Source organism: Metarhizium album (genome assembly GCF_000804445.1).
Source record: "Metarhizium album ARSEF 1941 chromosome Unknown scaffold_3, whole genome shotgun sequence".
Taxonomy (NCBI): Eukaryota; Fungi; Ascomycota; class Sordariomycetes; order Hypocreales; family Clavicipitaceae; genus Metarhizium; species Metarhizium album.
Genome location: NW_024467577.1, coordinates 77,474 through 101,175, shown reverse-complemented (window position 1 = coordinate 101,175; position 23,702 = coordinate 77,474). Strand labels below are relative to the sequence as shown.

Here is a 23,702-nt window from a genome sequence, read left to right as displayed (position 1 = left end):
TTACTGTGTATAACGCTGTCGTTTCTGACGGCTGCCGCGGGTGTGTTTGTCCCTATTCACCTGCCGTTTGTGCCAGAGGCACGCTACGATGCTGAACAGGCGGTAGAGAATGGAAGAGGCGGCTAACTTTGCAGTAGACGGCACGCGACATTGTAGGCAACGTGTCGATCCCGCCGCTGGCCCTCAACCCTCAACACCTCCGTCACATCACATATCCAATGGCGCCGCAAAAGACGCGACCTCGAGTCGGGGGAGAAGGCACACGAGTAGACATTGTCTTGGGGTGACTGTGACTGTGACTGTAAATACGAGAAACAATTCGACGCTGTACGCGTGGTGATGCAATATCAATGACGGCACCATAATACCAGAGAGGGACTTGACTCGAGAATGTAAAAGTGTAAAGTGTGCGGCGGGCTGCCAAGCCCCAGCACAATATAATCAAATAGTATACCTATATCGACAGACGAAAGTAAATGCGACGTGCACAAGCTGGTCTCATGCTTAAATCGTTGGCAAGGAAGCAGCCCTTCGACCAAAAAGCAAGAAGTATCAAGGCTTTGCAGAGCCTGTCGATGCGCTCCCTCCCGCTGGTCGCTCCTTGACAATATGCACCTCAGGCTCGGGTCTAACGCAGCGTCAGGCAAGGCGGCACGTTCGGTGATCATTGCAAACAGTTCCGACAAGGCACTCATCGTCGTCCGAACACGTCTGGTTTACGCCCTTTCGTGGTTTGTAATCTCCCCGATTCCGTATCTCAGATTGTGATTTATAAGGATCGTGTTGTTCCATGCACCAAAGAAGTTCAGCAATCGAACCCCCACTTCGTCCTAGGCATATAATTACGATGGCTTTAAGATGCTTTGGATCATTGAACGATTCATGGGTGACCGCTTCCAACTTCCGCCCTTCGTTCTTTTCCTTCTCAACCCAGCGAGACCAATGTTTGTCATAGCCTTGATAGCAGGCAAACAACAGCCCAGGTCGGAACACCCATGACTGACCCAGGCAAGCAAATACCTCCCGTGCGAACTTGTCATATGCGGCATTGTGAGGCATAATATTGGGTCGATGCTCGTCGTAAGCCGAGCTAACGGCGTTTGGCGGCAATGGAGAGTTCTGTCGTGGTACGGCCATAGCTAGGCCGACGAGGGCGGCAACAACAACGGCTGAGAGGTTCATTCTGTTGAGCTGGCTCCTGGAGGGAGGTAGAAGCGCGCGAATATGATAATTTTGGTGAATCAAAAGACGAGCTGTTCAACATTGGAGGCTACCCACAACATATACATATATATATATGTATACTCTCCGTATAAATGTTTGTTTTTCTGGGCCCTTGGGCGCGGCGCTCGACCCGTCTCTGCTTGCAACATGATGGCACCAGCAATGGGCCACAGGTAACAGACAGATGCGCGGAGATCCACTTCCCAATCCTTTGTTGAAGCTTAACGGTCAGCCCATTGCGTATGAGACTGAGAAAGGAGGGCTCGGCAGCCAAGACGGAAGTGACTCACGTACGACGTACCTGCCCGGCTTTGGACGTGCCTGCCCGGCTTTGGACGACGCCGTGCAGAATCCCGTGAACGTGCTGGACACGTTTCTTCAGTCTCGACCAGGATCCCATACAAAGGCTCACGAGCAAGACAAGGACGCCTCCCACGCGCGAGTCGCTAGAATGAGAAGCCTAGAAGCCGAGTACGTAATTAGTAGATGACACGGCGAGCTTGGCTGCCGAGTCCACTCGCTTTCTCGTCGTCATCTCAACATCTCTCACGGCTCTCCTATTCATCTGGTGTGGGCCGGTATTGGTCTAGAACGACGTGCTGAAGGGATTCAACGGGAATAAATATAAAAAGAATGGCAGCCAACCAACGACTATATGAATGTGCACAGCCCGTATCGGCGCCAAGGCCACGCGGGACAACCGCTGACATTGCCATGTCCATGTCCATGTCTCACGATGGAGGCATGGCTTCTTTCTGATCGCCAGTTTAAGTAGGCAGAGCCCCGCCTTTGAGGTCATGATTTGTTTGTTGCACGGCAGGCAGGCCATGGACGGACGTCTCGTTGTACTTGGAGCGAGTGCTGCTCACCGCCGTTGTGGGGGACGGTTGCGTGATCCGACCTTGCTCATGGCGTCCGGATGCACTGTGCACGCGGCCAATAGTCCAACGTTGCCTCTGGCTGCGCGGGCGCGGCGTGTTCGACTCTGGCACCTCGTGACGCTGCTACACAGTACAGACAGTGCACGTGGGTGCCGGACCAGATCTTCAATGAGGGGCACCTTGTACCTGGTAGGCAGACGACTGGTCAGGTGTCAGAATGCCCCTCTGCAAGTTTAGTAGTACTTACCGCGTACGGAGTACCTCGAACCCCAGTGCCTCCTTCCTTCCCGTGTCCCGACTTCGCACCACAGTGACCTTCTCCTATCTTATCGTCTCCTCCTTCTATTTGCCTTCATCATCTCGTCTGCCTGTTCCGCCCGTGTTCGCTTCAAGTCTCCCAAATAGCCGCCATCTTCACGTCCCCTTTGTCTCCTGTTTGACGCTGCTGCCAAGGCGGGCATTTCAAAAGACGGTGACCCTCGCGCCACCAGTGACCGCCGGGCGGGGCTCGCCAAACGCTCATCGCTCAACGCTCAACCGCCACGGACCCCTCCGTCGTCCTTATCGCATCACTACCAAGGGCCGTCCCTCGGCATCGGCCATTCTCTCTGGTGCTTCCGATGCATGCTCTTGACACCCATCACATTTGCCACGCATACAGTAGCGAATAAAGCCCAACTTTGCCAGCATGGACGGAAACACCTGCCAGCCTAGCCAGGGAGCTCCGGGCGCCGTGTCGCAGCCGGGCCCCTCCAGATCTAGTCCTGGTTTATCGCACCCGCGTCGATTTGAAGGTATGTACACATGCTTTCCGTCAACCTGCCTGTCAACCTCTCATCTAACCGTCGCAGAATCTTGGATCGAGGTCGCCTCCCAACCATCATCTTCGTCCCTGTCCAGCATCGGAGACGAGATCGTCACTGCCGGCCTGCGAGTCCGAGGTCCGTACAACCGCCGTCGTCGTTTACAAGCCTCTGCTCGGTCAGTGCCTCACCCGCGAACAGCCATACACGCTGCAGGCGCGAGCAGCCAGGAGGAGTACGACGAGAGCGAAAGCGAAGATGATCGGCTGTTGACGAGTTCGACCGAAAATGCCCCCTCCGCACCGTCTGGGAACGGAGGCGAATTCTCCGAGGCCGACTCGGATTCGGATGGCGACAATGCGACTGCCCTTGGCCGTGTTCCTGATAGACCCGTCTTTCACCCACAGCCGAATGCCTTTTCACACCCTCCCCGTAATGCTCCAGAAAGAAGTCAATCTGCCACCTCGAGCATGCCTCCTCACCCCCACAGCGGATTTACTCGGCCGTCTTTCTCTCAACGGTCGCAGACTCGCGTCCACCGCGACGGCCCATCATTCATGTCGCCCTCGGCTCGCGAGGACAATGACGCGGCTTTGCGCGCATCGCTTACAACCTTGTTGTCCTGCGCCGCCGCAGCCCGTGGCCTGCCAAAGTCAAAGGAAGAGGCCGAGGCATGGCGGGCCTCGCGTAGCGGCGTGGGCGTTGGCCCGAGCCAGCAGCCCATGGAACTTCGACTTGTACCCGAGTCGGAGTTGATGCAAGAATCTGCAGAGCCACGGCCAGTCACCCCAGGGTCTCCACGAATCCGTAGGTCGCCAACCAGACAAGCCGATAAATCAAAGAGATGTGGCTCTACTGGGCGGAACCCCAGGGCCAGCAAGAAGAAGAAAGTTGTGGTCGTCCCTGAAGAGGCGACCCTTGTCTCGCCCACCCTTTTAACATGGATGGTTAGTGCTGGTGTTGTTGTTCTCGTCTCGGTGGTTGGGTTTGGCGCAGGCTACGTCATTGGACGTGAGGTCGGCCGCCAAGAAGCACAAGAAGTCTTATCCGCCAGCATGGGTGTTGCCAACGAAACGTCACATACCGGACGCGAAGTCATTAGAAGCTCCGGCGGCTTCAGGCAGCTGAGGTGGGGAGCGAGAGCCGTTGGCAAAAGCATCACGGCCCAGGCATGAATGCGGCTGGCCCCGTATTAATACATGTGTAGTGCATGTGTTCCCGGTGCATCATGGCCAATTATACGATTCGATCAAAGCAGCAGATGTCTGCCAAGGATCGGGACCGATGCGCCGTGCTTGCTGATTGACAGGTTCACCACCACTCAAAGTCCACTGGGCAAAATACTATCATGAGTTCGACTGCACGGTTGCTCCGGGCGCTTCCGGGGCCTGGTGAGAAGCGATGTGTCATTACAGACAGCCTTTGCTGCGGTGGGGAATGCACGGCATTTAGTCGACATCTATTTCGGATTCTGTAATCGCATTCTCGGAATTACTAGCATGCATGACCTGCTAGGATCTAATGATTTGGTTATGGTGTACATGGGGAAATCGAGCCGTTGCCTTGGATGAAATAAAGCCCGGCTCTACGATTCAGCGAACTGGTATCGTTGCGACAGCACGTTGGTGGTGGTGGCAAACAAGATAGCTCGCCTTAAGTAGGTATTTAACATTGACATATCACTCATTCACTTGGTTCCTGCAAGCAGGACTACATACCGACATGATCCCGTCACTCGACGAACAAGTTGTACCCGCTCCGTCGAAACAGACATGTCTCCTAGCACTGAACAAGAAGTGTATTCTTTTCCTACTTCCCAACGCCAAGAATCCATGATGTGATTCAAGCTACTCAGCGTAGATTACTCACCTCAAGAGAAATACAATAAATCAGGTACCAAGGAAACTGAGTCCCATATTCCAGCTTCCACAGTGGTATCGGCATGCATGTTGCGACATCACGTCAACTTACAACTTCAAGTTTGCAATTGCAAAAGCCCCCAGGTCCCTCAGAAGTCTTTCGTGCCAACTCGGAAAAGAAAAGTATCGGTTCATCCCACCGCTAGATAGCAAGTGGAAGCAGAGCCTGACCCTTCTGAACAAGCAAGGCCGTCCAAGTCCCTCAGAATCCCATTGGTATGCATGTCGTCAAGACGACGCAAATTCTCGAACTGCCCACCATCAAAAAGCCAAAGTAATGCCGACCTAGCACACAAATGATCTCCTTCACCGAGGTGAAAGCGAATATGTGACAAGCCATGAGGCAACGAATCAAGTGTACATGCCCACAGGTCTATCGCCGCTTCGACTTGAACGAAACGACCTCTCAAAGCCCACAGGCTAGTCCGCCAGGACGTAGCCGCCAACTTGTTTTGAATACGACAGCCCACAAAAGCCCACTTATCGAAAGCCCACAGGTAGCCCTCAAGTATTTGCATTTTTAGTCAAAGGTCATCTTGGTGCCCGCGAAGCTGGAGGGAGCAGTTCGATTGGCACCAGAGCCGAAACCACCACGACCGCCCCCACGACCGCGACCACGGCCACGGTCACCACGTCCACCACGTCCACCGCGGCCACCGCGGCCACCGCCACCTTGCTGAGTGCGATTGCTGGCAAAGTCGAGACGCACGCTGCGAGACGTTCTGCCACTGCCCAGAGGAGCACCGTTCATCTGCGAGAAGACAGTCTTGGCATCCTCGACGGAATTGAAGCTGACGTAGCCGAATCCCTTCAGGCTTCCAGAGTCACTGTATAACGTGGGTTAGTTTCCCAGCAGCACCAATGCTGTAAAGCCTGGATAGGACTTACGGGTCAGTAGGCAAGCGAACGCTAGCGACCTCAGCAACCTCGCTGAAAAACTGGTGAACAGTCTCCTGGTCAGTGTCAAAGGGCAGGTTGCCGACAAACAGAGTCTCGCTTTCGGGGCTGACAGAGTCGCCGTGTTTCTTGGCGCGATCCGCAGCACGGTCACGAGGGTTAGACTCGGCAGATCGAGCGTTGGCGTAGTCCAGGTTGAGGGCACGGTCAGCCAGCTCGAAGCCCTGCATGGCTTCGTAGGCCTTGGTGGCCGCCTCCGCTGTCTCGAAATCGACGTATCCGAAGCCGCGGCTGCGGCCACCGTCTCTCTCAGTGACAACGCGAGCACCCACCAAGCCTTCGAACTTCTTGAAAGCCCCGGACAATAGGTCATCGTCAACCTTCCAGCTCAAGTTGCCAGCAAACAAAGTGGTGGCGGCCGCCTCATCAGTTTTGGCCTTCTTGGGGGTAGCGTCAATTTCTTCGTCAGCCTTGCGCTTCTTTGAGGCAGACGCGTCTTCAGTCTTGGCTTTGGCCTTGCCAGACTCCTCAGAGTCATCATCCTCGCTGTCCTCGCTATCCTCGCTGTCATCATCGTCCGAGTCTTCTTCAGAGTCAGAAGAGTCGACAGGCTCTTCCTGTGGACGGGTTAGTTCAGGGTCGAGGTTCGTTAAAAAACGTATCACAACTACCAACCTTGGCAGTGGCCTTCTTGTCATCGCTCTCCTCGTCAGAGTCGGAAGAGTCAGAGGAATCAGAAGAGTCGTCGGCTTCAGTCTTGGCCTTGCCATTGACCTTGACCTTGGTGGCCTCATCATTAGACTCGCTGTCAGAGCCGGAGTCAGACTTGGACTCGGAGGCGGAGGCAGCAGCCTTGACCTTGTTGCTAGTGGCATGCTTCTTAGTCTCCCGGGACTCGCTGTCAGAATCAGAATCGGAGCCAGAGTCAGCTTCAGAGCCAGAATCAGATTCGGACTCGGACTCGGAAACAGAATCGGCCTTCTTGGCCTTGGCCTTGGCCTTGGCCTTGGCCTTGGCAGCCGTCTTCTTTTCGACTTCTGACTCAGAGTCGGAGCTGTCAGAGACGTCAGAGTCGCTTTCACTCTCCGAGTCGGACTCAGAGGACTCGGGTTCGACGACCTTCTTCTTCTTCTTCTCGGGAACCTCTTTCTGTTTGACCATCTTCTTTGTCGCAGCCTTCGCAATCTCCTTGGATTTGGACTTGGCGGACTGAGAAGCCTTTGCAACACCACTTTTCTTAACAGTGGACAGACCAGCATCAGCCTTCTTGCTCTCCTTGATCTTTGACTTGGCCATCGTATCTCTTCTTTCGGAGGATGAACTACAAAAAGAATAGCATATGGAGTAAAATAGGGAAACGAGATGTCAAGAAAATTTTTAGTAAAAAAAAAAAAAAACAGGAAGAGACAAAATCCCTCAATGTGCGTGATGGCAAGAAAAATAGAGGGAGGGCTGGGCAGTTTTCTAATTTTTTTTTTTCACTCCTGCGGCGGAGAGGTTGGGCGCCGTAGCGCGGTGTAGAACTTTTTTCCCTTTCCGCCAGCCAAAAGGTGGGTCGGCACCAAAGGCGGTGAAGCTAGCTCACGGTACGTGCCTCACCGAGTGAGCGCCTTACAATTGAGGCATGCGCAGTCACTGCAAGCCGTGAACTGCAGGTAGCGTCTTCTCGTCGTCGCCGAGCAAAGCTTCCGCAAATCGACGGCCTCTGTCTCGTCGAAATAGAGACTTTTTTGTATCTGCAAATATGCCGACCCCGGAATCCGAGCTCTTCAAGAGCCAGAAACCCAATGTTGCACCTACTTTCAACGGCGTTGCTTACGACGACACCAAAGCCTTCAAAGCCGCCGAAGATGCCATCATCAGAGAACAATGGGTCGGCGCCATGAAGACCCGGCTTGTTGGAGAAGAATTGGGCAAATGCTACATGCGTGAGGGTGTCAATCACTTGGAGAACTGCGGCGAGCTGCGAGGTAAGCGTCCCTTGGTACACGGAGCCAGTGCGGTGCGTGCTGATTTGGTCGTCAATGTACAGAGAAATATCTGCAGATGCTTGCGACGAACAAGATCAAGGGGACCAAATTTTTGCAACAAAATTATCTCGAGCAAAAGGACCAGGAACTCGATATTGCTGCCAAGACCCACACGGCTGACAAGATGGCCAAGATTAATGGCGGCGCTCGATTTTCTGCTTAAGGGAAGCACCGGCGATGACATGACAGGGCGCTGGGGGATTGTGAATTGGGATTTCATACGGGCAGTCAAGCGAATAGAGATGCGCAAATTATGTGTCAATTCAAGTGGCATGAGGCAGAGAGAAGCGCCTTGCGCTGACCAGAAGCAGCACTGGAAGCCTGTACGAGTGTGTGCATGTATATATCAGGAATCGATGGAACATGATTAGACATGGTGATTACTGCGTAATCCTGCACTTTCATTTAAAGGCGAAGCACATTGTGCCATTGATTCACGAGTCACAAGCGACAAGGCTGCGGTGTTGTGTCGTGGTGGCTCGCCCCATTGGCCCAATCACCGTTCGGTACCAACGGAGAGCCTAAATTTTGACCACCAGACATTCAAGCCTCGTCTCCATCGTTTGCTGAAAACCTCCCCAAATAAAACGCGAAACAGAGAAAGACTGGCAGACAGAAGGATAGAGCACCATGCTGTGCACAAGGTGCATTCGCACAGCCATCGCAGGGCAGAGGCTTCCCCTGCTGCGGCAATTCTCTGCATCAGCGCAATTCCTCTCTGCCGAGCCGAAGCTGTCGACACCCACAACGGACGGAGGCTCCCCCGTACCCTCGAAAGAATCATCGACACCCAGATCAATTTGCCCCGAAGGCACCGTCCTGACTGGATTGAACTACAACAAGGCCGGCCAAGACCCCGTCGCCAAGAAGGACGAGGAATACCCCGAATGGCTCTGGTCATGTCTTGACGTTATGCGGAAAGGCGCGGACGCGGCCGACGACAATGCTGGAGATGAATTCTGTACGTCTCGGCCCCCAAGACTGGCCTGGCCCAGCCCCTGAGACGGTCGTCGAGACTTCAGTGGCATAAAACTAACATGATGCGCATCAGCCAAATCCAAGAAGCAACGAAAGCTGGCAACCAAGCGCCAGAAGGCTCTGGAGGCCAAGCTTCTTGCTGAAGGAAACCTCGCTGCTTTGGCCCCCAAGGTTCCCATCCAACACCAGTCGATTAATCTGCCGGGCGAAGTGGGTGGCAGTGTTGCCGATAATATTGCGGCTGCAGATAAGAGAGAGGAGCTCAGGAAGGCTATGCGGAAGGAGAGAAAGGCCAAGATCAAGGAGACAAACTACTTGAAGTCCATGTAAAAGCCTTGGCGGGACTTGTTAAACTCGCATGACAAGTATGTGAGCGGGGGCGAAGCTACGATATACTGTATATTACATATGCTCTGACTGATGCAGAAGGCACCATTCTGTATGCATCCCAGAAGCTGGTGTATATTGATAAACATTGTCTACTGCTCTTTTTTTTTGTTTTTTCCACCGCAGTGCCAGGGGGTGGACACGCTACACAAAGAGTACTCAACGTAACCGAAATGTTGATATATTCGCTCAAGGTGATGGAAGTATCGTTCCTAGCATGTCAACTCATCATAGTCCCACACTATTTCATACGTTTTCCTAGGATGAAGCATGCTAATTTACATCAAATCGGCTTGTCCACGAATTTCAACTTTCCACTCACTCCTTCTACAACGCATTTAAGTCCAATGGCACGCTGCTGCCTCTGCCCGCCCTATATTTCTTTGGCCCTCCGTGGAAGTCCCTCGGCTTGGGTAGTAAGCTTTCATCCTTGAATTGCCACCTTGAATCATTGACTATGAATCTTCCTCCAATGCTAGGAGAGGGTGAATGAGAAGCGTTTCGGGTTGCTGGGCTCGGCAAGCCACCGCCATTCGCTGGTAGTGTATATGAGCTCGGATCGAGCATAGATTGTCTGAGAGATGTCCCCCGGTTTCTCGTATAAGCAAGTGGAGGTGGAGACTGCGATGTCGGCGGCGACGGAGCTGCATTTGGCGGTGGTGGAGGAGGAGCAAAACTTGGAGAATGGAGCGGTATGGGAGCTGAGTTGATGGGAGGAGGAGGCGGCGGAGGAGGCGGCGGTGCTTGAGACCTTGGAGCTGGTGATGCCGACGATCGGAGAGGAACCGAAGCTGGAGGAGGAGGTGGAGGCGGCGGCGCTGCTGGAATAGGGGCAGGTAATGATGAAGGAGGCGGAGGAGGTGGTGGTGTCGGCGCAGGAGCAGCTGGGGGGATGGCCTTTGAAGGAGGCTTTCGAGATGTCGGCAGAGCAGGCGGCTTTTTACCGATCGGTGGCGGAGGAGGTTTTGACCCTCCCAGGGGCGTTGTCTTTCGCAAATGACCTGCCGCACCAGGAGGCGGAATGGGAGGACCACGACCAGGTAAAGCAGGCGCTGCAGCACCTGGCGGTTTCGGGGCACCAGGAGGTTTAGGCGCCGAACTTCTCGATTCCCCGGGGTCGGAGAGATATGAGGCATCTGAATTTGCCCCCGTGTCTATTCCACCTCGCTTCTTCAGCTTTGGCATGCCACCAGCAAACAGCCCGCCTAGTTGTGGCGCGGCCGACTCCATGCCCGAACTCAGTGTCTTGCCAGAGCCTTGATCGCTATTACTCCTCGCTCGGTTTCCAGGGACCGGCGGTGCAAGTCCACTGGGAATTGCTGGCGCTCCTCCAATCACGGGACCTCCAGATGATGATGCCTTGGCAACAACCGGTGAAGATCGATCGTTTGTAACAGCCTTCTTTAGAGACTTTCCCTTCTGAATGTCTGATAATAGGGCATTCTGGTGCACGGACTTAGCTACAATGAACAGCATCAAAACAGTGAGTAACATACTCTATTCCCAGAAGCAGCAGGTCGAGGGGGCATTCCGGCGGGTGTCCCCCCAGGTGGTGGTGGAGGAGGAGGGGGAGGACCTCCGGCACCCGGGGGAGGAGGCGGCGGCGGAGGAGGAGGCGGTGCTGGCATCTTCAATGCCGAGGTTGTTATGTCTATATATCGCAATATAGATTTTGAAAACTCGAGGTGCAGCCGAGCGATGTGGACGCAGCGTGGGGGACAGGAGGGCGCCCGTTCAACTTGGCCAGCGTCTATTGTATCGAGACTCGAGAAGATTGCTGCTTGCAACCAGCCGTTGCAGCATACGAACAGTCATAAGAAAGTTGCGGAAAATCGGAGTCGGCGGAAGTGGTCTGGCAGTCTGGTAGAAGATAGTCGCGAAGACGAAGTTTCGTCATCTGCGCCGACTGGTTACTTAAGTACTGGAGTACTTACCTAGCCCTGGCTAAGCCACTGTGAGTTCCCGTCCACCCGTTCACGACCAGCTCCGCTTTCTTGGCTCGCTTGGCCGCAGGCTGGTACTTTTGGGCAACAAAGGAGTCAACAAAGCGCTCTGGAAAAAAGTGACGAGCCAGTCATGGATTTTTGAATCAGCGAGGTGTTTTTGATGTTGAAAGTGTCGCAGGTTCGATTTCACACATGAGAGTTGTGTGACCTAATCCTACAACTGTCCCACTGGAATGATGGTTCATGTCTCTACAAGGCACTTAACTAAGTACCTAGGGAGGTACTTAAGTAGTCCGTACTAGATACCTACCTAGGTACTTAAGTAGGTAGTCACATACCAGGTAGTACTTGCCCAGTACCCCGGTTGTAGAGACCAGTGAACTCTTGAGGCAGCTGGTGGAGCCCCAGTTGGCCGGGTCGGCCTACGAGGAGGTGGAATTTTTAGTCCTCCTGCAAGTTTTCCAAGCAACGACCACATCGTCCCAATCTCATCCTCAACGTCGACGCACCATTCTCCCGTCAATGCGCCATCTCGGTCCATGATGAGACATGTGACACCTGGAAACATTGGCTTTGTCTGTGAAGCTTGCACATTTACCCAGACACGAGCGTTCAGACAGCCTATCAGCGTGCGACTGTCCGCCCGACGAACCGGCGTCCCGAGGCAGCTGGTGTGCGCAGCATCGGCGCCGAGATGGTCGTCGACAGTGGCAAGCAATGCCAGATATGAACAAGCACAAGCCTCACACGCGAGACGGGCCAGGTCTCTCAACGCCCCGGCGCAAATCACCGACCCCGCGGCCCTCGCCCGAGTAGCCGAGGACAGCAAAAACAGGTTCTTGTCAGTCGACGGTATCCCAGCCGTCCAGTTGACCAATGCGGCTCTCAAGTCGTGTCTTCGCGCTGCGTCTGCCCTCCACCCTCAGTTAAAGCGGGTAGAGGCACAGTCTAAAGCCTCGGCATCAAAACTCGTTGCTCTCGGTGCCGAGCGAACCGGCACCAGGATACCAATCGAAGCCAAGATCCAAGAAGCTGTTAATAGAATATCTTACGCGGCATATGCCATCATCACACACCCCAACGTCGAGATGACGCCTGAATTTCTCGAGACCTTTGTTCAGATCCAGTCGCAACTGGGCCGCCCCGAGTCTCTCCCATCCGTGCTGGAACTTTATGCTTCCAAGCCGAAACCCGTGGTGAAAGACGGTCAGATCCAATACGTCCAGCAGAATCCCAATGCCGCATCACGAGCTATCGAGGAAGGTGTGGCGGCCACAGCTCTTCAGACAGCCATTGAAGCCAAAAACCTCGATGCCTCGCTTGGTATTATTGAAGCAGCGTACACGGTCCCAGCATTCAAACGACAGAAATTAATACGCCACTGCACCGCCCCGGCAATTGGTCTGGCTACCTTGCCGTTTGGTATATTCGGCCTCTCGACTTCCTACGCAGCCTACTGGCAAAACACAATGGACATTAGCACCGCCACGGGGATTGGTGTCGCCGGTATTTCAGGATACTTGTTCGTTGTAGGATCTCTGGGTGTCATTGCCAAGCTTAGCAACAAGGACCAAATGAAGCGTGTGACATGGGCCCCCGGGACGCCTCTGCGATACAGGTGGCTACGGGAAGATGAACGCGCCGCCCTGGACAAGGTCGCATGCGCATGGGGGTTCCCAGAGCCCTGGCGACACGGTGAAGAGACGGGATCAGAGTGGGAGGGATTGAAAGAGTACATGGGCTATAGACAGATGTTGCTCGATCGTGTAGAGTTTATGGAGGGCATGGGCTAATCAGTACAGGACTCGGTGTCGGGTTTCGGCTAGTGAATAGCTCTTCGTTTTCTCGCCAGTCACGGGTCGACAGATGATGGTTCTGTGCCGCAGCAAACGTTGGCGAAGACGCGTTGTTTGTCATGCCTCGGTATCATCGCCATGGCATCCAAAGAAAGCTTGCGACCCCATCATACTCTGTTTAGTCTCAGGTGCAACGTACAGTCGTACAGTCCAAGTCCAAGCAAGGAAGTGTTGGCCGATTTCACGTCACGCGTTAATGTGCCAAGAAAAGGCCAACAGGCAAATCGAGATTCTTGGTCCCCAGAGCCGAGGGTAATAAGCGCTCACGATAGCTTCATGCAAAACACAGCCTGTTAGGTGCCTTATAGGGAATTAGCGCTCAACCTAACCCTAACCCTAACTCTATACAGCCCTCTTTTACGACTGTTAGTGATTACCTCACAGCTGCCAGCCCCTGTCAGGTCACGGGTGGTTAATAAAACAGGGGTTAGAGTGTGCGTACTCCGTACCCAAGTACGGAGTACTTGGTGGCTCTCGCGACCAGTCAGATGACGTAGCGGCCGAGGCACACCCACGGACCTTGGTCCCAACTTCACTTCACCAACACACCTCATCTCATCCGACTCAAGGCCGCATCTGCCGCGCACACCGCACAATCCCATCGCCATGACGACCTACATCCAATCGCTGACAATCCCCTCCGCGGTCCTCCAGCACCCCGCTGCGTCCGTGCTGCTCCCGATAGCTCTAGGAACGGCCGTCGGGTTCGGAACCCGCCGTACGCATCTCAGCTTCACCCGTCGTGGCACCACACCCGACTAACCCGTCGTCTAGCGTCCGAGGCCCAAAACACCTACTTGGCCTTGAGGCAGCCTCCCCTGCGGCCGCCGCCCTGGGTTTTCGGCCCAGTATGGACGGCCCTCTACGGGTGCGTATTTCCGTCGTCTCCGATACGTCCTGCATCACGGGCTACATTGCTTGGCCCTCCCTGCAAGCCCTTCCCCCGTGTCGTGTCGTGTCGTGTCGTGTCGTCGCCCGGGCTAACAGACGCCAGGCTGATGGGCTACGCATCCCACCGCATCGCCACAATCGGCCTCTCGTCCGCCTCCCCCGCGACCGTGGAAACGGCCCAGACCAGTCTCGCTCTCTACACGGTCCAGCTGGGCCTCAATCTCGCCTGGATGCCGCTCTTCTTTGTGGCCAAGCGCCCCATCGAGGCGACCGTTGACATTGTCACGCTGGCCGGGCTGAATGGGTACTTGGCGTATCTCTGGGGCTCGATCGACGAGGTTGCTGGGTGGTGCCAGGTTCCGTATCTGGGCTGGCTGGGCTTCGCGACGTATCTCTGCGCTGGGGCGGGATATTTGAACGGTTGGGATTTGCAGAACAAGGAGGTGAAGCGGGAGTAGGAGTGGCCGAGACTTTGGAGTGCTCATAGGAAGTTGCAACGGTCAAGCTCGTTTCCAGAGTCGTGGGCGTCACTCGTGTAATATGACAGGCAAGGTAGTTGGTGAAATGGTAATTGTTTATGCATCTCATCTATGTATGCCGTACCCGATATCCCCAAGTCTAGTCATGATGCAAACCTGTGACACAACCCTCAACGCCACGCAGATGATTGTCATAATGAATAGAACAAGACGAAGGGAAATAAAAGAAAAAAAGAAAAAAGGCAAAGAAAAGGAGAAGAGAAAGCTGGAATATACGTGCGTTTTCGTGGACAAGCCACGGAACCCCGACGACGAATTTCCAAGGGAGCAAAGCATCGTCCCGTTACTGGAGGGGAAAGCTCCTCTTCAGCCCATCATAAACCATAAAGATGAACGCAGAGCTGGGCGCCGACCGCAGACAAGTGATACCACACCCGCGATAGAAGCCACGCACCCCGTGCTGACGCCAGACGGCGAGGCCCTCGTCCCAGAATGTACGCCTCTGTGCCAGAGCGCCCACAGCAATCGTCTGCATGCGAGACTTGATCGTGTCGGCAGGGAAGAAGAGGAAGTTGTAGGAAACACCGGCCGACGCCCCGGCGACCGCTTGCTGCCAAAGCGGCAACGGCTCGGCCTTGATGCCCTTGGCCTCGTCCAGAGACTTGGCCGCGCGGATCTTGACGCTGTAAAACAGCGACGTGACCGTCTCCTTGGCGCCGAACCAGGCCGCGCTCCCGCCGCCTTCTCTGATGAGCGTTCCCAGCTGGCCGTGCCAGAACCCCCGCAGCCCTTCGTGGCGAAACACACTGCGCACGACGGCGAGCGGCCGCATGGCCGGGGCGGCCGCACCGTCCGCGTGCTGAGGCACCTGGACCTTGCACTTGACGAGTTCAATGGGGGTCAAGACGAAGGAGGCACAAACGCCGGAGAATGCGCCGGTGGCCCATAGCGCCGGCACGGAGAGGCCCTTGTCCCGCGACGCCAGGCCGGTCGTGAACAGGGCCTCGCGCCCGACTCTCTCAAACAGGAAGAGGCTGCTGGTCTCGGCGGCGGCTCCAACCAGCGGGGCGCTGATGCCGCGGTAGAGGCCCGGGAAGCCTTCGGCCTTGAACGATTGTCTGAAACAGTCGAGGGGACCGGTATACCGGAGAGGCAGATGGTCGGGTTGGCTTTGCAGTCGTACCTTGACCGTGTCGAAGGGGTACTCGATGTATTTTCCAACAATGCCAGCAATCTGCCGAGGAAGAAAACAAGGGTCAGCTTGACGGCATGAAAAAAAGGAAAGACGAGAAACGAAATAAAACACACACACGCACAAAGGATGGAGAGGCAGACGGGCAAAACAGGGCAACTCACTGATCCGTAGGCAATGCCCTCAAAGGCCTCTATGAGCGCCGAGCTGCCCCGAAGCACAAGCTCCGAGGGCATGGACGTCGAGGTTTGGGCGGCGAGTTGCGCGTGGTCCATGTCAAAGGAAAAAGTCGGCGGGGCGCCGCCGATTATGCTCCGTCCTGTGACCTGGGTGGGGGGAGGAAGTGGCCGGGGTTCCTCGCTACGTCTGCTCCGGCGAGGAGGCAGCTCTCGCGAGGAGAAGATCGAGACCTGTCGAGCGTTGGAAGCCGCGCTATGCACCACATGTAGTGTTTTTCCTCTGGGCTCAACACAAAATGAGATGAGAGTCTGTCCCTCGCGGCGATCCTGACGTGGGGCAACGGCTTGCCTGCCCGCGCCAGCACTAAGTTTGCTCCTCGCTTTTGGGTGCCCACACGCTGGAGAGGAAGTACTTGGGGTACCCTACCTTAGGTACCTAGGTACTCAAGTACTTGAGTAAGTCAGTACCTTAGTGTGCCTGTAGGTGTCTGGGTACCTACTTGCCTAGGTCAGAAGTACTCAGTACTTGGGTAGGACCGGTGCTATTCGCAATTGCAAATCAACAGAAGTAGAAAGCTCCCACGGGCAGACAGCAGGATCAGGACGGAAGAAACTGCAACAACCACGACACGGAGCGGGGGACCAGGGGCGACAATAGCAGACCAAGGACGGTGGGCGACCTGTCGATGGTTTTATACTCGGCGAGGCAGAGTGGCCGGAATTACACTGCGTGCTGCCGTGCCACGGATGCAATGGCGGGACTGCAGAGCTGAGCTTTTGGCGGTCCGCCGATGCCCAAGGGCCATTGCTATTGCTGCACATGGTCTGCTGCAATAGATGGCAATGCAGCACAGTCATCCGGTAGCTATCAGTGATCACGTCCTTGCCGGGCCAGACGAGTGTCCCGTTGTCCATCCAACGCCAGACTCCATCCCCACCAGCAACTGCTTCGACCAAGGCAGGACTTGGACCCCCATACCACCATGGCACAATGGAAGATGAGGGAAGCGGAAATAAAAGAGTGAATCAACGATGACGTGGTTACAATCGCGCACAGGCTTGGCCGCTCTGTTTTCTAGCTCAGAGATGCAACCGTTGTATCGACACGCCGCCCAAGTACTCCGTAATAAAGCGATTACACGACATGCCATGCGGCCTGGCCGGAATCATGGTATCAAATGGAGGGCGAGGGGGAGGGGCGCGTTTGCCCCGGGACTCTTTTGAGTTGTGTGTGCGTGCGCTTTTCTTTTTTTTTTTTTTTTTTTTTTTTTTTTTTTTTTTTTTACCAACTTGGGTCCTTCTCCTGGTGCCCACGTACTTTTTGCGCCCGGCTTCACTCGCTGCGATGGGACTAGCATTTGCATCTGATAAGATGCTGAGACTAAGAAATTCCCGCATACACCTACCTATTAGGGAGTAATCGTATCGTTCCATGCTCTGTGCATCACCCGAAACCCTAATCGGAGCAGGATCAGGCGAATGGAGTCGTCGTGGTCGATCCCGGGTCTACCAGCCTCTGGCCAAAACCAATCGTTGCCACGAACCAGAGGGGAACCGGCTTGGACTTGCCTCCATCTGCTAGATTTTCCTCGTACCTCTTCACGTGTTTGTTTGAGTTCATGGGGATATTACGGGTCCAATCAGTCCCACAGCGTGTAATGCAATGTATCCCCTCGCATCACAAGTCGGTCCGGCTGGAGCGGGCAACCTTGGTTGTTTTATTTATCCTATATTCAGGCTTGGGCTTCTTGGCAAAGTATCCCGCGCCACCCTGTTTCAGCAGCCCGTTTCAACACGCACGCGGCGTGTTCCCAACGACTTGACAAATATCTGGGCCATCGGGAGGAGCAGTCTCCCGCTTTGGCACCCTACTGCTTCTTCTTGGTGGCCGCCTTGGTAGCGGGAGCATCCTTCTTCGCAGCCAAGGCAGCTTCGTCGTCTGAATCTCTCTTCTCCGCATACCATTGGCCAGCCTGCAAAACCAGAACGCCAATCAACACGAGAGCCAGGATGGTGTTGCTGGCAGAGAGCACCCTCAAGCTGTCCTCGCGTCCCAGAATTACCTCGCCCTCGAACCTGGCCTTGGCATTCTTGAAATCATCGCTCGAAAAGTACCCGGAGCTCATGGTACGAAGGCCCTTGACAATGTTGGTGATGTACACAGCAACACCAATTGTGTAGAGGATCAGGGAAGCCCCGTCAAACAGGAAGTTGGCCTCACTCGGTCTGAACAGCTTGATGAACAGCCCCAGGAACCCAACGCTTACGATAATGTTGAGAATGCGGCCGATGAGGGGTGGCGACTGGTGGATGAACGTCAAGTGTGTCTCGATCTGGTCGTAGTAGCTGGCCGGAACGGGCTCTTTGCTCCAGAGCAGGGGGAAATCGTAGGGGAAGGATGCGAAGAGAGTTCCGAGAAAGAAGCAGGTCGCTACAACAAAGTGCCACGTTAGCGTCCTACATGCCCATTTTCCATTTGGATCGCACCGTGATGCGCCCGTAGACAAAGCATACGTCCAATAATCATGAATGTCGAGAAGGATCCGGAACCGCGATAATTGGATGACTTGGTCGTCTTGGACCAGTCGATGTAGGAACCCATCTTTGGACCAAGGTACGGGATGTCCTGTTCGGATGCTCGCACGAAGGAGAGGAGGTCGTCGGAGCCGGTGTTGGGTCGTTTGAAGGACGCTTGTCGTGAGACGCCGAGTGTGCGAAACAACTGTGGCGTCGCAAATCGGCTTACTACGCCGTGGTTTGTACTGGGTACAGGGTGGTGCCGTAACTTGCTAACGCAGGATCATCATTGGCCAATTCCACCGAGTTCCTGCGGCAGCCTCAGTGTCGCTTGCTTTGGCAGCAATGGAAGGAGGTGGTTTCCCAAGGAGAAGGAGGGCATTGGTTGAATGTTACTTTGCATCGTCTCTGTGCACTCTTGATTTTTTTTTCCCGTCTGCTTTTCACAGCTTGCTCCTCAGTGATTGTCCATGCTACAATCCATCAACTTGTCGCATTTGACATGGCAGCTCGAAGGAGCCAACAATGTGGGAAGCTGACATGCCCCGTACCGGCCAGGCAACCGTGGCGATTGATGGCTTTCTAGGCATCTTCGAGGAGAGCGTCTTTGAGTGCCAGGTCGCACTTGAGGGAGAAGGCGGCTGCTGTATACAGTGAGGCATGATTCCCGTGATTCCCCTGCCACTGAGAGTTACTGCGGGAACTCGTAACACAAGTCTTTTTTTTTGCGAGAAGCTTTAATTGTCGGTGTAATCGCCATTCGGCTTCGTCATAGCCGCCGGGGAGAAATGTTGCGATTATTCTGTGGTCATCCACATAGCCTGAATAGGCACAATGGCCACGCATTTTTAATCGTGCCAAGGCAAAGAGAAAACCAACGAACCCGGCTAGTCCCTTAGTCGACCGCAGCCACAGGGACGGGCAGGACAACTTTTACAAAACCTATTTTTCTTTTTGGCGCTGTTCCTCGAATGTTATGCCCCTTGCAACAGACGGCATCGTCACCATGCGGCGCACGTCGATATCCTTGTCTGGACCAAGTAGCTCGGTCTTGTTGTACAACTTTTTCCGGCAGCAAATTCAAAAACAAATGTTCTTTTACAGCCGTCGAATGACTCAAGATATGGAGGCAATCCGGGCGAGTTCTACAAACCCCACCTTGCGCCTGGGTTGATGAGGATCCGCCGCAAGGATATGGCAGTCTAGACTCTACTCCATCAATTAGTGCGAAGCCTTATGCATGCTTCGGCTAGTATCACTGGTGTTTTCCTCGCCTACAGATGTGTGGCTGCAAGTTTCTGTTTTAGGCTCGTGCGTGGCGACATCCGAGTGCAAGTCTTTCTCAGGTCTTAGAAAAGGTAATTCAGCTCGAGGGTTTTTGCGTCTCGACATTATCTTATCAGATTTTCCGGTCTCCGCATACTCCAACTCAAACGGCAGTCATCACGTAGGACTGGGTGGCACTCGAGATCGATGATTCTTCCCATTTGGAGAGTCGTGTCCCTGGACTCTGCATGTCGTCTCGTGTCGAATATTCCCAGCCTCAAATAATGCAGCCTTGTCCAACCTCAAATTTTCATCGTTGGGGCCACAGAAACAGAGTTTACTACTAAAAAAACGTGAGCAACTTTTCTGAATTTGCTCCCTTTTCGGAAAATAGGGCGAGCACGAAACCGTATGCACGCCAGGGGTTCGTCAAATGCTCAGGTCTGAGATACCGGCGAACTATATGGAAAACGGTGTTGAAGTATCGACATCTGCTACGGTGAAGAAAACTTGGTGTGATGAAAGTTGAAGCTGTGCGGCTGTTTAGACGAAATGGCTTCTCATAGCTGCATTTGCCAGGAAAGCATACACTCGGCCCCTCTTGAGGTTAACATACACCTAACAACACGCGCGGTGAAAGTGTTTGAGCCACCTGCTTTATCTCTTCCATCAGGCAGCCGTTTCCCGCACCTTGGATACTTTCCTTGCCGGTACATTTGAAAAGCATTCTCTCTCTCACTGCCGCAATGTGGTGTCATATCAATTCTGGTCAGTCGAGGCCGGCGATTGCCAAAATCTTGAATATCAGCGGTTGATCACAAGGTATGGTCCCGGCTTTGACTTTTTCGGGTAGTGCGCATGGCCATGATGGCCATTTGCAAGGATGTCGAGACGTACGCAGCAGCGAAAGAGTTTGTGCATACTGGTGTCATGTGACTGTGTGGTCAGCGATTAAACAATCACAACATGAAACAGATCAGAGACCGAATTCATCATCATCGATACCAACTAGCCCTCCAAGTAGACTGCTCATGCTGGCTTCTGCAACTCCTCCTTATATTGCCGTCATTACTATCAGTCTCGACTTTCTGGCATTGGTGATGCCATTGAAGGAGCAATCTGATCTGCAAGGACGCCTTGAGAAGCGATTAGTGGTTGGTGTGCCGATTTGATAGGATCTATTACAGTCCGCCATCTCAGATGAGCTAGAAAACCGGATCAGATGAGAGCGTTGCCATGTCAGAGGCGCTTTCCGAGCCGCAACGGTATATGCTGATCAGGTCAAGAATAGGTGCTTTGCGGCAGTCACCTGACCGCGTACCTTGGGTTGGTCCAAGGGACATCAAACTGGACAACAAGCAAACACATGAGTATGTCTTGTCGATATTACCGGCCGACGAAGTTGTCCGAGCAAGCTGACGACACTATGCGCCATGCCATCGCGCCGCCATGCCCTGGCTATAGGTCCACCCGATGAATGACGGCATACTCCAATACTATGAATGCGACATATCCCAAAACCATGACAACTCCAATTACCTTGGCCCCCGTCCCGCCAAACCACACTGTCACAGTAAAGGCCAGTGTGGACAACCACAGAACCGCCAACTCCCCGATCGTCACGGTCCCTTTATCCAGCTCTCCTCGTGTGCTGATCAAGACGATACCACAACACAAGGACAACAAGAAAATATTGCTCCCCGCGCAGTTGGCAACTAGTATCTGACCACGGCCCCTGTATCCACTCACGACGGAAATCAGCTTTTCTGGAAGCGTGGTCGCAATAGAGAGGACAACGACGCCAAATGAAATGTCAGAAATGTGCAACTGCGTCGTGATACTCGCCGCAGAGTGTGCCAGAATATAGGCAGACAGGGCGAGGGCTGCGATGCCGAAGACGAGTTGGAGGGCGTGATGGGTGATGGCGTGACGGGGAGGGCCTGGAGACGGATTGTTGAGGAGGGCTGTTCGTTCCGTGTCTCCGTCGTCGTCTCCGTCTCCGTCGTCAGAGTCCGAATCGGAATCCTCGGGGGATATCAAGACACCTTTGACGACCGCGACACCTATAGAGACGAAGTATATGACGAAACCGCCTATCAAGATGGATCCGCAAACGATGCACGAAACTCTGCTGGAATAGTATACGACGGGGATGATGAGCGTGGTGAGCACAAGAGTCAGCAGAGAGTAGATCCTCGAGCCACGGTCAAACTCAAGGTCCCCGGAACAAAGCAAGCCCAGAGAAAAGGCGCCGAGGATATTGGATATGGATGCGCCTATGACATTGCCCAGAGCAAGGGACGAACGGCCCTGTCCGAGGGAGGAGACTACCACAGCGAGCTGATTTGTCAACATACACTACACCGAATGCGACTGTGAGGCAGGACGGCGGAGGGCCAACTTACTTCTTCCCATTCTGCGCCGGCAGTAACCAGCCCAATGAGGAGTTCTGAGACGTTGATGAGGGAGGCTAGCTTTGCAGTGTGGGAGATGAATTTGTCGGTGGCGAACTCCAAAAGAAAGAGCGTCGATACGAAGACAGATATGTCGTAAGGGATGCTGGTGTCCTGGGGCATGTTGGCGAGTGGTCACAGTTGATGGCGGCGATGACGATGGCGATGCTGACGCGGGACTCTGGGAAGTCGGGACATGCATGCAAGGCGCAATTGGATGGCGGGGAGTAACTCGAAACATGCAGCGGCTAACATGTACTCATCTGCAAAAGACGTCTCCCTGTAAAGTCAAGGCTTCTTTTTTTTTAAGTCTGGTGTAACGTGTTGAAGCTGGTGAAGGGCCTCACGACAAAGCCATCGTGGCTCAGAATGCGCGTAAAACGCCTGTATCGGGTGCAAACTCGTCAAAACAAGACAATCCTCGCGGAGCCTTGACAAGTGTTCGTACACATGAGCAATGCTGGATCGACTTCTGCTCAAGATTCGAGATTGCATGAGAGGGGACGTGCAGTCAGTCGAGTGTAGCCGTGGTCCGAGGCTTCAGCCGCAGGTTCTGATTCTGACTAAGCCAGCGGTGAAGCCAGACGGAAATTGAACGACCACCAACGTCCGACGTACGACGGGCCATGCGTTGCTCCAAAGCAACATCACCCTGCGTGTACTGTGTGTCCTTTCCTACCAGGTACTCCCCTAATACTGATTGTCGGCACTTCGCCATGATGCCCTTCCGCCCCATTCTGCTCCTAGCCTCTCTCACCCTCGTGGCCGCTCAGCAAAACGCCACTGTTCAAACCTACAAAGAGTCCAAAACATACACATACTACGGGTGCTACAACGAAACCACTGAAGTTCAGGGCTCCGACCATACTCGCGCCCTGTCCGGCGGCGCGAATGAAGTCAGGAAGGGCGAGATGACGGTACCAATGTGCCTCGACTTTTGCAACAACGGAGAGAACGGCACGCACTACCGCTACGCCGGCTTGGAATGGGCCAGGTAAGCAGGAAAGAGCACGGTCCGGGACGAGACGGACCCGAACGACGCGAGTCGGGCGTGTGCAAAAGGCGGCCCGGGAAGCTGACGTGTTGGCAGGGAGTGCTGGTGCGCGCAGAGCATCGCCGGCATTTCGGCAAAGCTAGACGACGGAGAGTGCAACTTTGCCTGCGAAGGAAACAACTCACTGGCCTGCGGCGGATCTCTCAAGTTGAGCGTCTACAGGGTGCCGAGTGCCGGTGTCAAGGCCAAGGCCTCGCCCGCCCTCTTGGCGTCTGTCTTTTCTGTCCTGGCTGCCTTCGCGTCTGCGTGAGCCCGGCGCTTGTGCCTGCATGGACTCATGGAGCAGGTCTGTCTGTCCCTGTCTGTACATAGTGCGTAGACGTGGCCAGCAAGACGCCCGACCGGCAGGTCTGTCCGAGCGACGGCATCGTGACCAGAAACGAGTTGCCTTGCCCGTGTCCAGCTTGAGACCCATTGAAAGATCCGTCGAGTCCGTGGCTCGACTGCCATGCGACGACGCCGACGACGACGACGCGGGATGTGTGCCTTTGCTTGTTCCCCAGTCAGTTGTATCCTTTGACCGTGGCAGCGGGTCTCCTAGTCTTGGAAGCATTCCCTCCTATGCCGGGTTGGTCATCATACACTCTCGTGTCGTTCCGCAGAAGTGGTTGAAACCCAAAGCGGGCTCAGAGGTGGATTCTCCCGTTCGACGAGGCGTCTCGTGCTGTGCCACGGGCAACATACGTGTTCACCACTAGGCAGGGCAGCGTGCATGGCTCAAGTCCCAAAGTCAAGGAGAAGCAGAGACGT

General features: G+C 54.5%; 11 protein-coding genes across 11 annotated transcripts; 6 read left to right on the top strand and 5 right to left on the bottom strand.

The window, feature by feature from the left end:
- Positions 1 to 2,793: 2,793 nt before the first annotated feature.
- Positions 2,794 to 4,083, top strand: MAM_01803 (uncharacterized protein; the record flags this gene model as incomplete). Its single annotated transcript, XM_040820602.1, has 2 exons — positions 2,794 to 2,899; positions 2,957 to 4,083. 2 exons carry the CDS (start codon positions 2,794 to 2,796, stop codon positions 4,081 to 4,083), a joined length of 1,233 nt encoding a protein of 410 aa, XP_040680945.1.
- A 1,264-nt stretch (positions 4,084 to 5,347) lies between these two features.
- MAM_01802 (cutinase negative acting protein) lies at positions 5,348 to 7,020 on the bottom strand (the record flags this gene model as incomplete). Its single annotated transcript, XM_040820601.1, has 3 exons — positions 5,348 to 5,654; positions 5,716 to 6,341; positions 6,400 to 7,020. The coding sequence occupies 3 exons, from the start codon at positions 7,018 to 7,020 to the stop codon at positions 5,348 to 5,350; spliced, it is 1,554 nt and encodes a 517-aa protein (XP_040680944.1).
- Positions 7,021 to 7,468: 448 nt separating this feature from the next.
- On the top strand, positions 7,469 to 7,917 carry MAM_01801 (NADH-ubiquinone oxidoreductase 12 kDa subunit; the record flags this gene model as incomplete). The annotated part of the gene is made up of 2 exons (XM_040820600.1): positions 7,469 to 7,694; positions 7,757 to 7,917. The coding sequence occupies 2 exons, from the start codon at positions 7,469 to 7,471 to the stop codon at positions 7,915 to 7,917; spliced, it is 387 nt and encodes a 128-aa protein (XP_040680943.1).
- A 467-nt stretch (positions 7,918 to 8,384) lies between these two features.
- On the top strand, positions 8,385 to 9,062 carry MAM_01800 (ribosomal protein subunit L37; the record flags this gene model as incomplete). Its single annotated transcript, XM_040820599.1, has 2 exons — positions 8,385 to 8,715; positions 8,806 to 9,062. The coding sequence occupies 2 exons, from the start codon at positions 8,385 to 8,387 to the stop codon at positions 9,060 to 9,062; spliced, it is 588 nt and encodes a 195-aa protein (XP_040680942.1).
- A 384-nt stretch (positions 9,063 to 9,446) lies between these two features.
- Positions 9,447 to 10,747, bottom strand: MAM_01799 (basic proline-rich protein; the record flags this gene model as incomplete). The annotated part of the gene is made up of 2 exons (XM_040820598.1): positions 9,447 to 10,562; positions 10,616 to 10,747. 2 exons carry the CDS (start codon positions 10,745 to 10,747, stop codon positions 9,447 to 9,449), a joined length of 1,248 nt encoding a protein of 415 aa, XP_040680941.1.
- An 860-nt stretch (positions 10,748 to 11,607) lies between these two features.
- MAM_01798 (uncharacterized protein) lies at positions 11,608 to 12,858 on the top strand (the record flags this gene model as incomplete). The annotated part of the gene is made up of 1 exon (XM_040820597.1): positions 11,608 to 12,858. One exon carries the CDS (start codon positions 11,608 to 11,610, stop codon positions 12,856 to 12,858), a length of 1,251 nt encoding a protein of 416 aa, XP_040680940.1.
- A 669-nt stretch (positions 12,859 to 13,527) lies between these two features.
- On the top strand, positions 13,528 to 14,270 carry MAM_01797 (translocator protein; the record flags this gene model as incomplete). The annotated part of the gene is made up of 3 exons (XM_040820596.1): positions 13,528 to 13,639; positions 13,696 to 13,789; positions 13,916 to 14,270. 3 exons carry the CDS (start codon positions 13,528 to 13,530, stop codon positions 14,268 to 14,270), a joined length of 561 nt encoding a protein of 186 aa, XP_040680939.1.
- A 364-nt stretch (positions 14,271 to 14,634) lies between these two features.
- MAM_01796 (amino acid transporter arg-13) lies at positions 14,635 to 15,758 on the bottom strand (the record flags this gene model as incomplete). Its single annotated transcript, XM_040820595.1, has 2 exons — positions 14,635 to 15,525; positions 15,648 to 15,758. The coding sequence occupies 2 exons, from the start codon at positions 15,756 to 15,758 to the stop codon at positions 14,635 to 14,637; spliced, it is 1,002 nt and encodes a 333-aa protein (XP_040680938.1).
- Positions 15,759 to 17,530: 1,772 nt separating this feature from the next.
- On the bottom strand, positions 17,531 to 18,264 carry MAM_01795 (Shr3 amino acid permease chaperone; the record flags this gene model as incomplete). Its single annotated transcript, XM_040820594.1, has 2 exons — positions 17,531 to 18,093; positions 18,177 to 18,264. 2 exons carry the CDS (start codon positions 18,262 to 18,264, stop codon positions 17,531 to 17,533), a joined length of 651 nt encoding a protein of 216 aa, XP_040680937.1.
- A 2,639-nt stretch (positions 18,265 to 20,903) lies between these two features.
- Positions 20,904 to 22,021, bottom strand: MAM_01794 (Sodium/calcium exchanger membrane region; the record flags this gene model as incomplete). Its single annotated transcript, XM_040820593.1, has 2 exons — positions 20,904 to 21,785; positions 21,851 to 22,021. 2 exons carry the CDS (start codon positions 22,019 to 22,021, stop codon positions 20,904 to 20,906), a joined length of 1,053 nt encoding a protein of 350 aa, XP_040680936.1.
- A 593-nt stretch (positions 22,022 to 22,614) lies between these two features.
- Positions 22,615 to 23,202, top strand: MAM_01793 (Carbohydrate-binding WSC; the record flags this gene model as incomplete). The annotated part of the gene is made up of 2 exons (XM_040820592.1): positions 22,615 to 22,892; positions 22,989 to 23,202. The coding sequence occupies 2 exons, from the start codon at positions 22,615 to 22,617 to the stop codon at positions 23,200 to 23,202; spliced, it is 492 nt and encodes a 163-aa protein (XP_040680935.1).
- Between the last annotated feature and the right edge of the window lie 500 nt (positions 23,203 to 23,702).